This window comes from Pseudonaja textilis, chromosome 12 (genome assembly GCF_049901715.1).
Source record: "Pseudonaja textilis isolate UNSWEBS1 chromosome 12, rPseTex1.2, whole genome shotgun sequence".
NCBI lineage: Eukaryota > Metazoa > Chordata > Lepidosauria > Squamata > Elapidae > Pseudonaja > Pseudonaja textilis.
In genome coordinates, this window is record NC_142001.1 from 4,788,506 (window position 1) to 4,803,813 (window position 15,308).

Genomic DNA, 15,308 nt, shown 5'->3' on the forward strand with positions numbered 1-15,308 from the left:
AGGTTTAAGAACACAGTACTTCTATATGACAAACAAAACAGCCAGCAAGCTTCTATGAATTAAGTTTGCAGTGTAAAATTTAGTATTAAGTGCTGCTTTCATCGAGTCCTAGATGCCATGACCACACAGAAACTAATCCCATTTCCCACCCACCCGCCCCAAAAGTTTTTTTTTCCCTACATATTTCCTGTTATTGACCCATTCACTGCATCATCATAGCATACAAATCAAAATACATTGGGTATACTGGCTCATGTGTCCAGGGTTGTTAGTTTCATATAAACACTCAAACTCGCATAACTACAATACAAAAAAAGTATAAAGTTGAAATGATTTTTAGGAAGTGCTTTTAAACATTTCCCACGGGTGGAAGGTTAATGCAAGGGTGGATGTGCGCAAAAGAGCGATGACCTGAAGAGAGACTCCCACGTATTCTTTTCCAAAGGAAAACCACAAATCCTAGGTCTACATTTAGTGTTTCAAGAGTTGTGAAAAGCGACTCTGAGACGGATAAATTGCCGGTTTTTAAATTCATTTGGGTAAAAAAAAAAAAGAGGCTCTTGATAAGTAAGTAGCTTCTGTCAAGCTACTTAAGGCCGACTTTGAAATCCACCACGAAGTGGTCATAATAAAACACTCTGATCTGGAAGACTCCAGGTGCCTAGCTAGAAAGGGCCTTCTTGGAGAAGCTGGGCGTTTCAAGGGGCAGAACTGCTCCAGGGACTGACTTGTGGTTTCCCACCAAGCTTTTTCCTTGAACGAAGTCCAGAGTTCAAAAGCTACAGTTAAGGGGCAAAGGAGAAATGGGACTCGCTTATAGGAGCCGGAATGCCTGGCGGGGAGGATGACTTAACACTGGTTTCTTCTTGTACCAAAACAGCTCCGTGGGGTTGCTGCCCCGCTTCTCTTTTAAAAAAGGGGGAAACCGTAATAATTGCCCAATATTGTCCTAGTCTCTAAATGCAGGGATTCCTGCTGAAGCGGACTCCCATCAGAAGCCATAGGATCTGAAACGATGGAGTTGGCCTGCCTGGAGAAGCCCTCCAGGCCAAGAGGGGGCTGGGTTGGGGCCCTCTCCTCAAAGTCCTGCCGTTTGGCTTCCCACGTTGGCGACTCAACCCGTGTCCATGTTTGGGCGCCACCCAAAAGGGAAACGTCGGCCGGAGAGGCACCCCTCCTGGTTGGCGGAGGGAGTCCAGGAGCGCTACTCCTTGGCGTCCTGCTCGTTTCCTCCTGCAAGTCCATCTTCGCTCGCCTCCTTCTCCTCTTTGTTGTGCTTGTTCTTTTTGTGCTTGTGTCGGCGGTGGCCTTCCCCTTCTTCGCCCTCATGCTGCTTGCTGATGGGAAAGAAGCAGAGTGTCAGCTCCAGTGACAGCCAGGCAACAGCGCTCTGTTGAGACAGGATCGGGTCCGGGTGGGTCATCCGGGAATCTCTCTTGTGCGCGCCAAAAGAGAGACAGGGAGAGGGAGACGGACGTTCCCCGAGGATGGGCTCCTCCAGCCCCAGTCTGAAAGCCTGGAAGACGTAACCCTCTGGTCCCAGTGACCCACCCAGACTGGATCCTGCAACGTCCTCCTGGGATGTGTGTATAATATTTGCCTTCATCCACGAAATTGCGGACGTTGGGCTTTTTAAGCCCTAGCCTAGAAAGGTAAATTACCCCTTCTTAAAGGGATTCCGTACCATCTTAGAAATCAGTAGCTGCTCCACATTGTGGCAGGCGAGAAAAATACCTACAGTCTCTGAAAAGAACAGAAGGCAGCGGGCTAGTCAACAGGGCCTGTGAAATAGATGCCGTTACTTAAAAACACTTTTGGGTCTCCAAGTGGATAAACCTCCCCCATCCTGCCTGCCTGCTCCCCAGATTCCCACAAGGTGAAAGAGAGTCCTTGAGTAGGATCGATTCCGTTTCAAAGGAGGTTGAAAACTACAGGTTTTCAATAGGGCCTCTTGCCTCCCGGGCTCTTGGGCGTCCATCATTGGACACCTGGGGGGGTCCAAAACAGGCTGGGCAACCACTTTACTGGGGCGGTATAGGATTTCCTGCCTTGGGCAAGGGGTTGGACTAGAAGACCTCTGAGGCCCCTTCCAGCCCTGTGATTCTATGCTTTCCCTGGGAGGATCACGCTCATTACCTGCTTTAGCGCAGATCTCCTTCCAGCCCTTCTTCAGCCCTATAAGGCAGACCAGCCTGAGAAACTAAAAGGGATAGGGGGGCAGCCCTTCAGGAAGGAGGACCATCGTGGAGCCTGACTACCATGGTTGCAAGTTACCATGGTAGCCATAAAATGGGTTGGTCATGTGACTTTACCTTTTTTGCATAAAATTTAAGGAAATCACCTGGGTCATTAAGCAAATCTTAATTGGCGGTCATTAAGCGAACCAGTGGCAGTTTTTGCCAGAAATCGGAAGTGAATGACGGTCGTAAATCCCTGTCATACGATCTTGAGACGCTGCAAACAGGTGTAAGTGTGACCTGGTGGCTAAGTGCTACAGGTGAGCACTGAGGGGGCCCAACCATTGGAATTTTGAACCTGGGTCATAGGTAACCCCCAGGTAGATCCACCTAGTCTCTAAAGGACTGGTCAAGGACTACCTGTAGATCAGGGCTACCTTCACTGTAAAGTTTTAGTAACTCCCTCCTCCTCCTCCCTTTATCTTCAGGTGAACCAGGCCGGGCTGGATGGAGAGAGTCTTCCCAAGTAGCTTTCTTGACCAGGGCTCAAGGCTCCCTTCTCTGAGGGTTGTCTTGGCGCCTCCCCCAGTCCTCCCTCGTCAGCTGCACCTCACGGCAATCCATGCTGGCCAAGAGGTTCCCTCTGGTGGAGGCTCAGGGCCTTTGAGGAACTTACTCTAAGTCTAGCTGAAGGAGAGCCACAATGGGGGAGCAACCTTTAGCCGACCAGGAGCTTTTCACTAGAGCAGGCAAAGTAGAAGTTTGTTCTCACTAACTCAGACTTAAGTTTGGAATACAGTTCAGCACTACTACAGGTAAGTCCTCAACTTACAACAGTTCATTTAGTGACTATTCAAAGTTACCACGGCACTGAAAAAGGTGACTTATGACCATTCTTCACAGTTACGACCTTTGCAGCATCCCCGTGCTCGGAATCCAGATGCTTGGCAACTGGTTCATATTTATGACGGTCACAGTGTGCCCCCTTTTGTGACCTTCAGTTAAGGAAAGTCAAAGGTTCACTCAACAACAACTTATTGCTAACTTATTGCTAACTTATCAACTGCAGTGATTCACCCAACAAACTGTGGCAAGAAAAGTCGTAAAATGGGGCAAAAGCTCACTCAGCTCAATTGTGGTCGTAAGTCAAGGACTACCTGCATTGTCACTAAATTCAAAAGCATTTGGCCCGACCCAAAAAGAGGAGCCAGCCTAGGACAGCCAACGACTTACCGCCGAGACGATTTATGTTTGCTGCTCTCTTCTTTGTCCCTGTGCCTCCTTTCCCGGTGACGATCTTCTCGCTCCCGACTGCGATCTCTACTCCGGCGGTAGTCACCATGCTCAAAATCGTAACTGCGTTCACGGCTGTAATAACGGTACCTCTCATCGTCACTAGGAGAGAAGAACGAAGTATGGGTGTCAGGCTCAAAATCCAAGAGCAACACGCGGACTACCACTGGGTAACAGAAGTTGGAAGGGACCTTGGAGGTCTTCTAGTCCAGCCCCTGCTCAAGCAGGAGACCCTGTACTATTTCAGACAAGTGGATGTCCAGTCTCTTCTTAAAAACCTCCAGTGATGGAGCACCCATGATTTTTGGAGGCTGTTCCACTGGTTAATTGTTCTCACCGTTAGGAAGTTCCTCCTGAGTTCCAGGTTGCTTCTCTCCTTGGTTAGCTTCCATCCATTGTTTCCTGTCCTGCCCTCAGATGCTTTGGAGAAGAGGTTGACCCCCTATTCTTTGTGGCAGCCCCTCAAATTTTGGAAGACTGCTATCATGTCACCTTTGGTCCTCCTCTTTGTTAGACTTGACTTGGCTTTTCGTCTACAGACAAAGTCTTGCCAGACTAAAGCAACGATCCGCATAAATGTGCATATACTCCATGAATCAAGAAGCCATCCTGTCCTCTTCCTGCCTACCAAACATTCCAAGCTCTGCTTCCCCTTTGCCCTCTGGAGGGGTGGGGGGAGCAGCCCCTCCCTCCTGGGACTCCAGACTACATTCCACCACATCAGCACAGGAATGTGGTGGTTGTTCAGTGTTCAAGCTGATTTCTGACCAAGGTTGGCCTTGCGTGGGGTCGACATCTTGATTTTTCTGGAGGAGCACAACAAACATGCCTATACGATGCAGGAACTGGCTGGGGCAGACAGGATCTCCACACCCCGAAATCGAGAGTCGAGCTACAGGCATCCCTGTTTTTAAAATGCCAATCCCAGCCAACCACCTGGGAGGTCCAAGGAAGGGGATTGTGTGAGCGGTTTCTCTCCCAAAGCTTCCTCTCCCATTTCTACTTTTAAGCCCAAATAAAAGCTGAAAACAAACCGAAAGGCCATCATTAGGGCCTCAGGTAGTCTCAACCTGGTTATTCATTTCCTGTCGCTGTGGCTTCTTCTTAGAATCCCCCATTTGTGATAGTTTGTGGATTTAACACTACAGTGTGAAAATAGTGACTTTCGCTGCCAAGAAAAGCTGAGCCGTGCAATTATACTAAGCTTGTCTCTTAGCAGCTATGAAGCTGAACTTCCTGGCTCTTCCTACATCAGTTCACCCTTTCTCTTCTGTCTTGAAAGGACAATGTTTTTATCTGAAATGCAAGCCAAGATCTTGTGTGTGCCGGTTGTTGACCGGAAAGAGAGAAAACGATGACTACAGGTAATCCTTGACTAACAACCATTCATCGAGTGACCATTCAAAGTTACGACAGCATTGGGAAAAAATGACTTACGACCGTTTCATACTTGCAACCATTGCACCATCCCCCTGGTCACATGATCAAAATTTGGACGCCTGGCAATGGACTCATATTTATGACGGTCGCAATCTCCCAGGGGGGTCACGTTCCCTTTTGCAACCTTCCAACAAGCAAAGTCAAGGGGGAAGCCACTTAACAACTGTGGTAACGACTGGGCTGATTCACTTAACAACTGTGGCAAGGTCGTAAAATGAGGCAAGGTTCACTTAGCAACTGCCTTGCTTAACAACATAGATTTTGGGCTGCTTTGTTTTGGTAAGTAGAGGACTACTTATAATGATTACGCTGTGACTCCAGCATCGGTGTGGTGACCCAAAGGGGCGTGGCACAAAGGCAACCCAGTCAGAGAATCAGTAGGAGTCCACTTATTAGCTCCAGCTTCGCCCCCAATGTCCTGGTTACCTCTGGCTGGAGAAAAAACTCCCAGGAACAGCCTTTGGCTGCAGAAAATCAAGTCCAAAACATGAGCAACACAAACTGTACCTTAAAGTCCAAACAAGCCAAACTGAACTAATTAGTTTGGCAGGGGAGGAGCAAGAATTTCCGACTTGAAGGCATGGAAAAACTCACACGGTTGGGAAGATGCCAGGAACACAGATAAGCCATGACAACACAGGATAAAGTCATGTTTGTTCCCAACAGCCTGCTGTTTGCAGCTTGCCTTTCTTATAAACTCTGTTCCCAGCTGCAGCTAATGAAGGGAATCAGGGCCCTTTCCTCCCCCATAAGCCACACAACCCATGTTGCTCCCTTCTCCGTTCCTCCCTGCGTACCCTAGGATGAAGAGGGGGTGAGTCTTCCTCTGACCTCCCTCTCCCTTGTTCTACCTTTTTCCTGCTCTGCCCAGCTGGACTTTGCCCTTCCCCAGTTTCATCCACAGCCAACGGAGCCCCACTCCCACTCCTTGTCGGCTATTTGGCGTCCTCCTCGGATTCAGACTCTGACACGGGCATGACACTTGGTTTCAAACTTGAATTATGTAGCTGTACCAATATTGCGGTAGAAGCTGCACTCACTTGCTGTATTCACTTGTGGTGGGTGTCCGGTCTCGCTCCCTCTCTCGCCTTGAGCCCACGTATTCCCAGGGGCCGCTGTCCGAAGCGCTGGAGGCCTTGTCCACTGTGGTCACCCAGGGAGTGTGGGACGTGGAAATGGGCGGGTAGGTGATGAAACCTGAATCTAGAGAGAAACACGAGAGCTTGGCATCAGCCGTTCGGACACTCGTAGAGGACATGAGCTATGCCATCGTTTGCACAAGGGAGCCAGGAAAGTAGAAACCAGATCAGGTTTGTTAGAAAAGAGAAATTTTATCAGTCCACTAAAACAAGGGTCTCCAACCTTGGCAACTTTAAGACTTGTGGACTTCAACTCGCAGAATTCCTCCTCCAATCATGTTAGCTCAGGAATTCTGGGAGTTGAAGTCCACAAGTCTTAAATGTGCCAAGGTTGGAGACCCTTGGTATAAAGCGTGTGTGTGTGTGTGTATGTGTCCCCAAACATGGCAACTTTACGACTTGTGGAGGAAGTAGGATTGACTGGCTGGGGAATTCTGGGAGTTGAAGTCTACAAGTCTTCAAAGTTGCCAGGTTTGGAGACATACATTCCTCAATACAGGGAAGGGCTAATCCTGCTCCTTATTTTTGAAAGCACCTTTCCACAAAATACGAGGACAGGAAGGTGAATTTGATCCATATGAATATGAGCAGTGGTGACCAGATTCCTGGCAAATATGTTGAATGTATACGCCTTCCTTTTTTATCCTGCACTGTGTCAGGATTCCAGCAGTTACCCCCATTTAAATCATGAGTCTCTAGCCGGATTTTCAAAGCTTAAAGATTTATTAGGAGTAGACAGGCCGGTGCTGCTTGGAAGTAGCCGACTCTGAGATACATCATTGTCACCTTTGACCCTGGTTTTCCCCCACCCCCTGGGTGTATCATAATTCATATTCTCCAATGGGACACATCCATAGCCCAGAGTCATCAATCAGGCTCTCCAGTTAGAATTTTGCACAGCTGCCTGGAAACTATGAAAAACATTTACGGAATGCAGTTTCGGTTTTGCAAGTTGCTAACACTACTCCCCGCTCCCTTTTGTTGGCAACTCTGAAAGACCAGAGAAATATTTTATGAGTTGACATACTATATAGGCATGTCAGAGATCGTTGTGCTACTCCAGAAAATCAAGATGTGGACCCCACGCATGGCCACCCTTAATCAGAAATCAGCTTGAACACTGAACAACCTCCACACTCCTGTGCTGATGTGGTGGAATGCAGCCTGGAGTCCAGGAGGGAGGGGCTGTTCCCTCCATCACCCCAGAGGGCAACGGGGAAGCTGAGCTTGGAATGTCTGGTAGGCAGGAAGAGGACAAAGATGGCCTCCTGGTTCACGGAGAATATGCGTATTTATGCAGATAGTTGCTTTAGTCTGGCAAGACTTTGATTCACAGACTATACAGGCAATCCTCGACTTACAACAGTTCATTTAGTGACTGTTCAAGGTTATAACAGCACTGGAAAAATGTGACTTGGGACCGCTTTTCGACTTACAACCATTGCCGCATCCCCATGGTCACATGATCAAAATTGGGATGTTTGGCCACTGACTCGTATCTATGAAGGTTGCAGTGTCCCAGGTTCATAGGATCACTTTTTGCAACTCTCTGACAAGTAAAGATTCACTTAACAATTGTGTTTCTAAGTTAATAACTGAAGGGATTCACTTAACAACTGTGGCAAGAACAGTCATAAAATGGGGCAAAATTCACTTAGCAGATGTTTCACTTGGTAAATTTTGGGCTCAATTGTCGTCGTAAGCCGAGGACTACCTGTATTCATATTTATGCAGATAGTTGCTTTAGTCTGGCAAGATTCTGACTGTAGGCGAACAACCAAGTCAAATCTAACGAAGAGAAGGACCAGGGGTGACACGAGAGCCGTCTCGCGGTGTTTGAGGGGCGGCCACAAAGAAGAGGGGGAGGGGTCCACCTGTTCTTCACAGCACCTGAGGGCAGGACAAGGTGGTCATCGATCAGGTGTTCGATCCGCAGCAACGGCCTGGCACAGCTGTGGCATCAGGCAGTCTCCAAGGATAATCCCAGCGGGGGAAAAAAAAATCTTTTCTGGAGAAGGGAGCACATATCTAAGGTGAAGGATGACCAGGTGGGGTTTCCCAGGTGGAAAACATGATAGGTACCCAGTTCTGTTTTCTCAAGAAAGGAGGTTAAAAATAACCCAGTGGGGTTTCATGGGGGTTACTCCTTTATTGAATGTGCCCGATCCGCTCAGGCAGGTTGGGAGACGGCCATTCGTACTGATAAGACCTCCATATCCACACCGCTAGGAGTCACCATATACAACCACAACTGAGCCCCAGATTTCTGCTGCAAAGCAAGACAGTTAAGTGAGCGTTGCCCCCATTTTATGACCTTTCTTGCCACTGTTGTTCAGTGAATCTCTGCAGTTAACTTAGTTTAGTGAATCTGGCTTCCCCCGTCAGAAGGTCGCAAAAGCGGATCACTGGATTCCAGGACAAATACGAGGCAGTTGCCAAGCGGTCAAATTTTGATCACGTGACCATGGGGGATGGTCAAATGTAAGTGTGAAAAATGGCCCTCATTCTCTTTTTTCAGTGCCGTTGTAACCTTGGTCCCTGAACGAATTGGTTGTAAGTCGAGGATTACCACTAGTCCTACTCAAGGCATCTGCTGGGAGGCAGCCTCTGGGGATTTGGATCAGCTTCGGGGTGTAAAGAGGAGCACTGGTGCTGGGTAGATGATAGCTAGTTCTGAACCTCTTCATGTGGTTTGCTTATAGACACTAATTATAAAGTCAAGCAATTGTGGCGGAGCCCCTTAACGCAACAAACTCTTATTACCCTTCAGGAGGGACATGAAAACCTGGCTCTTTGCACGGGCATTGGGCTAGGGTGGGAATTAATTTGGCAGAGTTGAGGGGCAGCTGTAGTGCTGTGATTGTCAACTCATCAAACATTCCTATGCCTGTTTTATTATTGCCATTAAAAGGGGTGGAGGGGGGGAGGAAATCTGGAAGAGCAGCAGTTTAGGAGCGAAAGTACATTCCAACTCTTCTCTTTAAAAGATTGCAACTAAACTACCAGAGCTTTTGCCCAGGAATATATTTAATTGGAGAACGTGATTGATGACACCCAGCCTGTGAAGGTGCTCAATTGGGGAGTCTGATTTATGACACACCCAGCGGGGAAGGGGGGAAAACAGGGTCGCAGGGGACTGTAAATGATGTAGGGCAGAGTTGGCTTCATACAGGGCAGGGCCAGCATGTCACTTCTAATGAATCCTTCAAAGTTTTTTGAAGTTTGGCTCAAGAATCATGATTTAATTAGAGCAATTGCTGGAATCCTGACACTGATAGGATACCAAATGGTATTGGGTGATTTTGCAAGTCTGATTTTATGGAATGTTGTGAGCTGCCTTGGACTGTCAGGTACGGGATAGGTAGCTATAAATGCTTTCTAATCACTAAACCTCTTTCGATCAACTTGCTCTCATAAGCCCAGGATGCTCTGAAACTAATCTCACTCTGCTGCTACCTTGTTCGCACCAAGCGTAGCAGAAGGGCAGCATCTAACACCACTGAAGGAGGAGGAGGAGGTTGGAGTAGAAAACTTCCAAAGACCCTTCCAAGTCTTTTATTTTGGAATGCCTTCTGTAAAGCATCAAGAGGGAAGATACTACCATGGCTGGCTGAGGAATTCTGGGAGTTGAAATCCACAAGTCTTAAAGTCGCTAAGCTTGGAGACCCCTGCACTAGAGGCATGATTGAGACTGAGCTCTCTTTAAACCTGAATCACTGAAACAAATGAAGAAACTTGCTTATCCGAAGACACCTCTTGGTTGTGTGTCGTTCCTCATTAAGCAAATCGGGAGTGGGAATCAGGCTTTTCCTAGTCAGGCAGAAGTTTAAATTCAAGCATCTACTCAAGCAAGATGGAACCTTCTTATAATTTATAAGAATTTGCGTTTCTCTAGCTTTAGGCCATTATTCTGAGACCTGAGCTATAGCATAAGGGAGAAGACTATTATATACCCTCTATATTTTCCCTATTAACAGGGCCAGGTCCTTCAATCTCTTCTCAGGAGACTTCAACCTCTTGATGTCTTCCAGTCCTTCTCTGCAGCTGTTTCATTTCGACCAAATCCTTCTTAAATGATGGCACTGAGAACCAAATGTTAAGCAGCTTTCTTTCTGTGGTGGCACAGGGGGGCAGTACTGCAGGCTACTTCTGCTGACTGCCGGCTGCCTGCAATTTGGCAGTTTGAATCTCACCAGGCTCCAGGTGGACTCAGCCTTCCATCCTTCCGAGGTGGGTAAAATGAAGAGCCGGATTGTTGGGGGCAAGAGGCTGACTCTGCAAATTGCTTAGAGGGAGCAGGAAAGCACTGTAAAGCAGTATATAAGTCTAAGGGCTATTGCTATTCCTGAAACTTTTGGTGTTCTGTCCTTGACAAGAATTCAGCTATACTATACAGAGCTCACTGAACACTGTAATACAGGGGTCTCCAACCTTGGCCACCTTAAGACTTGTGGACTTCAACTCCTAGAATGCCTCAGCCAGCAAAGCTGGCTGAGGCATTCTGGGAATTGAAGTCCACAAGTCTTAAAGTGGCCACAGTTGGAGACCCCTGCTGTAATAAATACTTCTTAATGTCAAGGTGGTCATTATCACTGATCCCCAGTAAGTCCTTCAGGATGAAGGCCCAGAAGATATCAGCATGATTTCAAGATACCCCTTTGGGAAATTAGACTTACAGGAGAAGGTAGGGTAATCTATATGTATACATCAGTTAGTATCATTAAAGTGTCATAGAAGGTATTATTGGACATGGTATGGAATCCTTGTGGTAACCTTTCCCATACAGGTTGAGTCCTCAATTCAGAAAATTAATCCTATACAAATGCACAGAACTATGTGTAACTTGCAATTGTTTTGCACAGAAGTTTCTTTTTTTCTGCTGGAAAAGAAGCAACAGCTTTAGCCTGAAGGAAGAAGGGTGTGTATTTTCACACAAGGTCAGTGGTAACAGCTGCCTAACAATAACACACAGGCACAGTGAAAAGTCCCTGGTGATCCACTGGAACACAATTTGGGGTGGGGTCTTTTTCGGGTCACAAGAATAAGGCATATACGGAAAGGCGAAAACCTTTGCAAATTCATATTCATTGACATGTGAAAGGAAGAGATAATAATTGCACACATAAAAAAACATCATCACAAAACTCCAGTTTAACAATTGTATCCAAGTGATGCCCTGAGGGAAGAAAGAGGAGGAAAAGGCCAGAATCCTGCAGCATCGCAGGACGTTCTACTAAGTCTACTTCGGTGGAGATGACCTCCACGATCAGCCAAGGCAGGACAATCACAGGAGAGTCCAGAGCTGACCCACAAGAGCTGAACTGGCCAATCCTTGTGACTCGTTGTGGGTTGTGCAAAACAACAATCCACTCCGCCTATCTGCTGCAAGGGCTCGGAGGGGCTCACCTGTGGAGTTGTAGCCGAAGGGAGGCGGCTGCCGGTTGCTGTAGCTGGCAGGCTGGCTTTGAGGAGAGAGGGAGAGAACACACAAGAAGGGTTAGCAACATCTAATCCCCATCATTAAGTCAGGCTGCAAAATCAAATTGGAAAAATCAAAATGATAATCCTCATTGGATTCTCTCTGGAAACAACACCCTCCATTCCTTAGAGCAGCCGCGGTGGCACAGTGGTTGGAGTGCAGTACTGCAGGCTACTTCCGCTTACTGCCAGCTGCCAGCATTTTGGCAGTTTGATTCCCACCAGCTCAAGATTGTCTCAGCCTTCCTTCCGAGGTCAGTAAAATGAGGACCCAGATTGCTGGTGATCTGCTGATTCTGTGCACCGCTCAGAGAATGCCATAAAACACGATGGTGAGGTATAGAAGTCTAAGGGCTGTTGCTCTTACAGCCGCCTGTAATCCATTGCCTGAGCTAAGATACCTTGGTTGATTTATCCACTGGGACCAGCACGGTGATGCAAAGCACTGAGCAATTCCAATACAGCTAGTCCTCGACTTGCGACCATAACTGAGCTTAACAGTTCCATTGCTAAGCAAGTCGTTAAGGGAGTTTTGCTTCATTTTACGACCTTTCTTGCCATGGTTGTTAAGTGAATCTCTGCAGTTGATAAGTTGAGTAACCCAGTTGCTAAGTGAATCTGGCTTCCCCATTGCGTTTGTCAGAGGGTCCCAAAAGGGGATCATGTGACCCCCAGGACACTGCAACTGGCATTAAGTGTGAATCACCTGTCAAGCATCCGAACGTGACCAGGGGGAGGCTGCAACTTCATAAGTGAAAAGGGGTCCTAAGTCACTTTTCTTCAGTGCCGTTGATCACTAAGTGAACTGTAAGTTGAGGACTAGCGTACTGAAGTTGCATGGGTGGAGCTTTCCAGCCAAGCAGATGGCTCCTCCCAGGGCTTCTCAGCTGGACCCTAACCCTGCTGGACATTTTCTCTGAAGGCGGAAGCGCCACCCCACTTCTACGAGTCTGCTGAAAATGAGGCGTTTCCTCCCAAATCCGCGGGATCCCCTTAGGCCATCCAAGCCAGGGATTGCGGCGATTTGCACGGTTCGTTTATTCCCCTGGTTCAGAAAGCCCTGGCTCTTCATCCTGCACTCGCTGCTTAATGGGGAGGGACGCCAAGAATCCGTGCAACGATTGCACAAAATCTACAACCGGACCAGTATTTCTCAACCGTGGCAACTGGATGAGATGTGGACTTCAACTACCAGAATTCCCAGCCAGCGTGACGTTTTCAAGTGAAGTGTGTTATTTTAATATGCTATGTACTTTCCTTAGGCCAGGGGGCGGCAACCTTAAACACTTAGAGAGCCCCAAAGGTTCTAAGTGTTTCAGCCACAAAGGAAGCCCCCCTGTCCAATGCTAGAGCCAACTGGAAGTCCAGTTCCCCTCCCCGCCCCCGGATTCTGAGCAAATGGCCTGAACCGGCAGCCACAGTGCCCATCGAAGCCTCACTTACCCATCCAGCGTGGGGATCAAGAGAGCTGGAAGAGGAGCCAGAGGAGGAGGAAACAGCCCTGTTAATAGTAAGAAGAACAATCAGTCATCACCGTTGGAAGACGCGAGGGCCACTCTAGGGCCAGCCCTTCCTTCTCTTGTGGGGGGGAGGCTGAACCCCACCCCCCGCCTTTCCCCTCCTATCTTATGCCAGTGATGGAATCCCTTAACACCTGCCTGTCTAAATGCCACAAGTCATCCCACTGCACTGTCCTCCAGCTCCGTCAACTGATAATGCTAAATAGCAATAGCCCTTAGACTTATATACCGCTTTGTAGTGCTTTCCAGCCTCCTCTAAGTGGTTTACAGGGTCAGCCTCTTGCCCACAACAATCCGGGTCCTCATTTTACCCACCTTGGAAGGAGGGAAGGCTGAGTCAACCTTGAGCCGGTCAGAATCGAACTGCTGACAGTGGGCAGAATTTGTCTGCAATAATGCATTCTGACCACTGTGCACCATGGATGGGTAGGTAGGTGGGTGGCTGGGTGGGAGGGTGGAAGGAAGAAAGGAAGGAAGGGCAATAGCACTTATATACCGCTTCACAGTCCTTTACCGCCCTCTCTAAATGGTTTACAGAGTCAGCCTATTGCCTCCAACAATCTGGGTCCTCATTTTACCCACCTCGGAAGGAGGGAAGGCAAAGCTGGCTGGAGGATTCTGGGAGTTGAAGTCCACCAGGCTTAAAGTGGCCAAGGTTGGAGACCCTTGTTCCTAGAAGGTCTCAAGTGAGGAACACATGGCAGAAGATCATGCCTTAAAAAGGCAGGAAGGGCTTATCTGACATTGGCTCCAACCCACCCAATCACCGCATTGCTGATTTAGCAACCTCTAGATCCCGAGTAGCTCAGACTGGGACAAATCCTGGTTCTCCCCTGCTTTTCTAGGAAAGAGTCTTTACTTCCAGGAAACTAATGGTGGTATGTACACCATACACGTACATAGGTACAGAGGAACTAACTACACATCACATTGACAACCCAGTTTAAAATTAGCCAGGATAAAGATCGCAAAGATACGTATGTATGGTTGAATGTAAATCAAAATGGGAACGTTTTGAAAAAGCCACTCTGATGCTTAGGTGTGGATATGCCTCACGAGGTTAAGAGAAATGTTCCTTATTTCTTTAGATAATCTCAGAAAGACTAAGGACCACCTGATTTTAGTCCTTGGGTGGGAGACCACCAGGTAATATTAGGGATGTGAGCCAGCCAGGGAAATGCAAGCAGTAAGAAATGGGAGGAGACCACATCAAACCACTTGGTGGCGGATGGCCCAGGAGCTGAGCTGGAGTTGAAGAAGATGTTCTCTTTTCACCCCAACCTAAGCTATCCTTTGTCAAGGCTGCCTCTTGCACTGTTCCCTCTTCTGGACGGGCCTCTTTCCAATCTTCTCTGCAGAAAAAAAATTCTCCCGAGGAGTAAATCATTCTCCCCATACAATTTAAAAGCAAGATCCTCTCCAGTTTGAAGCCCAAGGCAATCCTCCTGCAAGTGTATGCCAGAGCAGACTTCTGGCTCGACGCCTCATACTTCACGACCAAGATGGTTTTGTGTCCTAGTTCTGGTTTTAGTATCTGTACCAGCAGGGACACCTACCTGGAGGATGGAGGGGAGGTGGGACAGAGGCCACTGGTGGCGGCGGAGGATGGAGAAAGTGGGGAGGGGGCCCACTTAACGCCGGAGGTGGGCCTGCCGGGGGCACAAAGGGCTGCTGCTGCTGAGGGGGCTGAGCAGGCTGGGTTTTGCTCCCATGGTCTCCAAGTACCTTTCAGGGGAGAGCACAGAAGATGAAACAGGTGAGGCTTTCAGGAGAACAAGAGAAAGCCCCAAAGCAGGAAATGCCTCCGACTGCAAGGCCAGGGGGATGCAGGAGAATGGAAGGACAACGTCCTCAACAGAAACCCAACCGAATCAAAGCAACCCTGAAGGACACTTGAAATGCTGGTGGGGACACAAGGAGGCGACTTTCCAGAGTTTCAAGTCTCCTTAGTCGCTCGCCTAGTTTAGTTCAGAGTTCATGGCTGCAGAATGGAAGTTTTTGAAGCCAGGTAGTCCTCGACCTACGACCACAATTCAGCCCAACGTTTCCATTGTTAAAGTGAGATATTTGTTAAGTGAGTTTTGCCCCATTTTGCAACCTTTCTTGCCACCATGGTTAAGTGAGTTGCTGCAGTTGTTAAGCGAGTAACCCGGTTGCTAAGTGAATCTGGCTTCCCCATTGACTTTGCTTGTCGGAAGGTCGCAAAAGGGGATCATGTGACCATGGGGATGCTGCAAAGGTCATAAGTGTGAAAAATGGTC

At 48.1% G+C, this 15,308-nt stretch overlaps 1 protein-coding gene across 2 annotated transcripts in view; it reads right to left on the reverse strand.

Annotated features, from left to right (window-relative positions):
• Positions 1-907: 907 nt before the first annotated feature.
• LOC113453240 (pre-mRNA 3'-end-processing factor FIP1-like) overlaps positions 908-15,308 on the reverse strand; it is a 36,382-nt gene continuing 21,981 nt past the window's right edge. Inside the window, exons 10-15 of one of the 2 annotated variants that reach the window (XM_087940874.1) lie at positions 14,604-14,772; positions 12,971-13,028; positions 11,456-11,511; positions 5,951-6,113; positions 3,411-3,572; positions 908-1,337 (exon numbers count right to left, since the gene is read on the reverse strand). In XM_087940874.1, coding sequence (XP_087797000.1) covers positions 1,205-1,337; positions 3,411-3,572; positions 5,951-6,113; positions 11,456-11,511; positions 12,971-13,028; positions 14,604-14,772 — 741 coding nt within the window. In that variant the 3' untranslated portion in view covers positions 908-1,204. The remainder of the gene's footprint in view (positions 1,338-3,410; positions 3,573-5,950; positions 6,114-11,455; positions 11,512-12,970; positions 13,029-14,603; positions 14,773-15,308) is intronic. The other variant, XM_087940875.1, reaches the window with a different exon arrangement.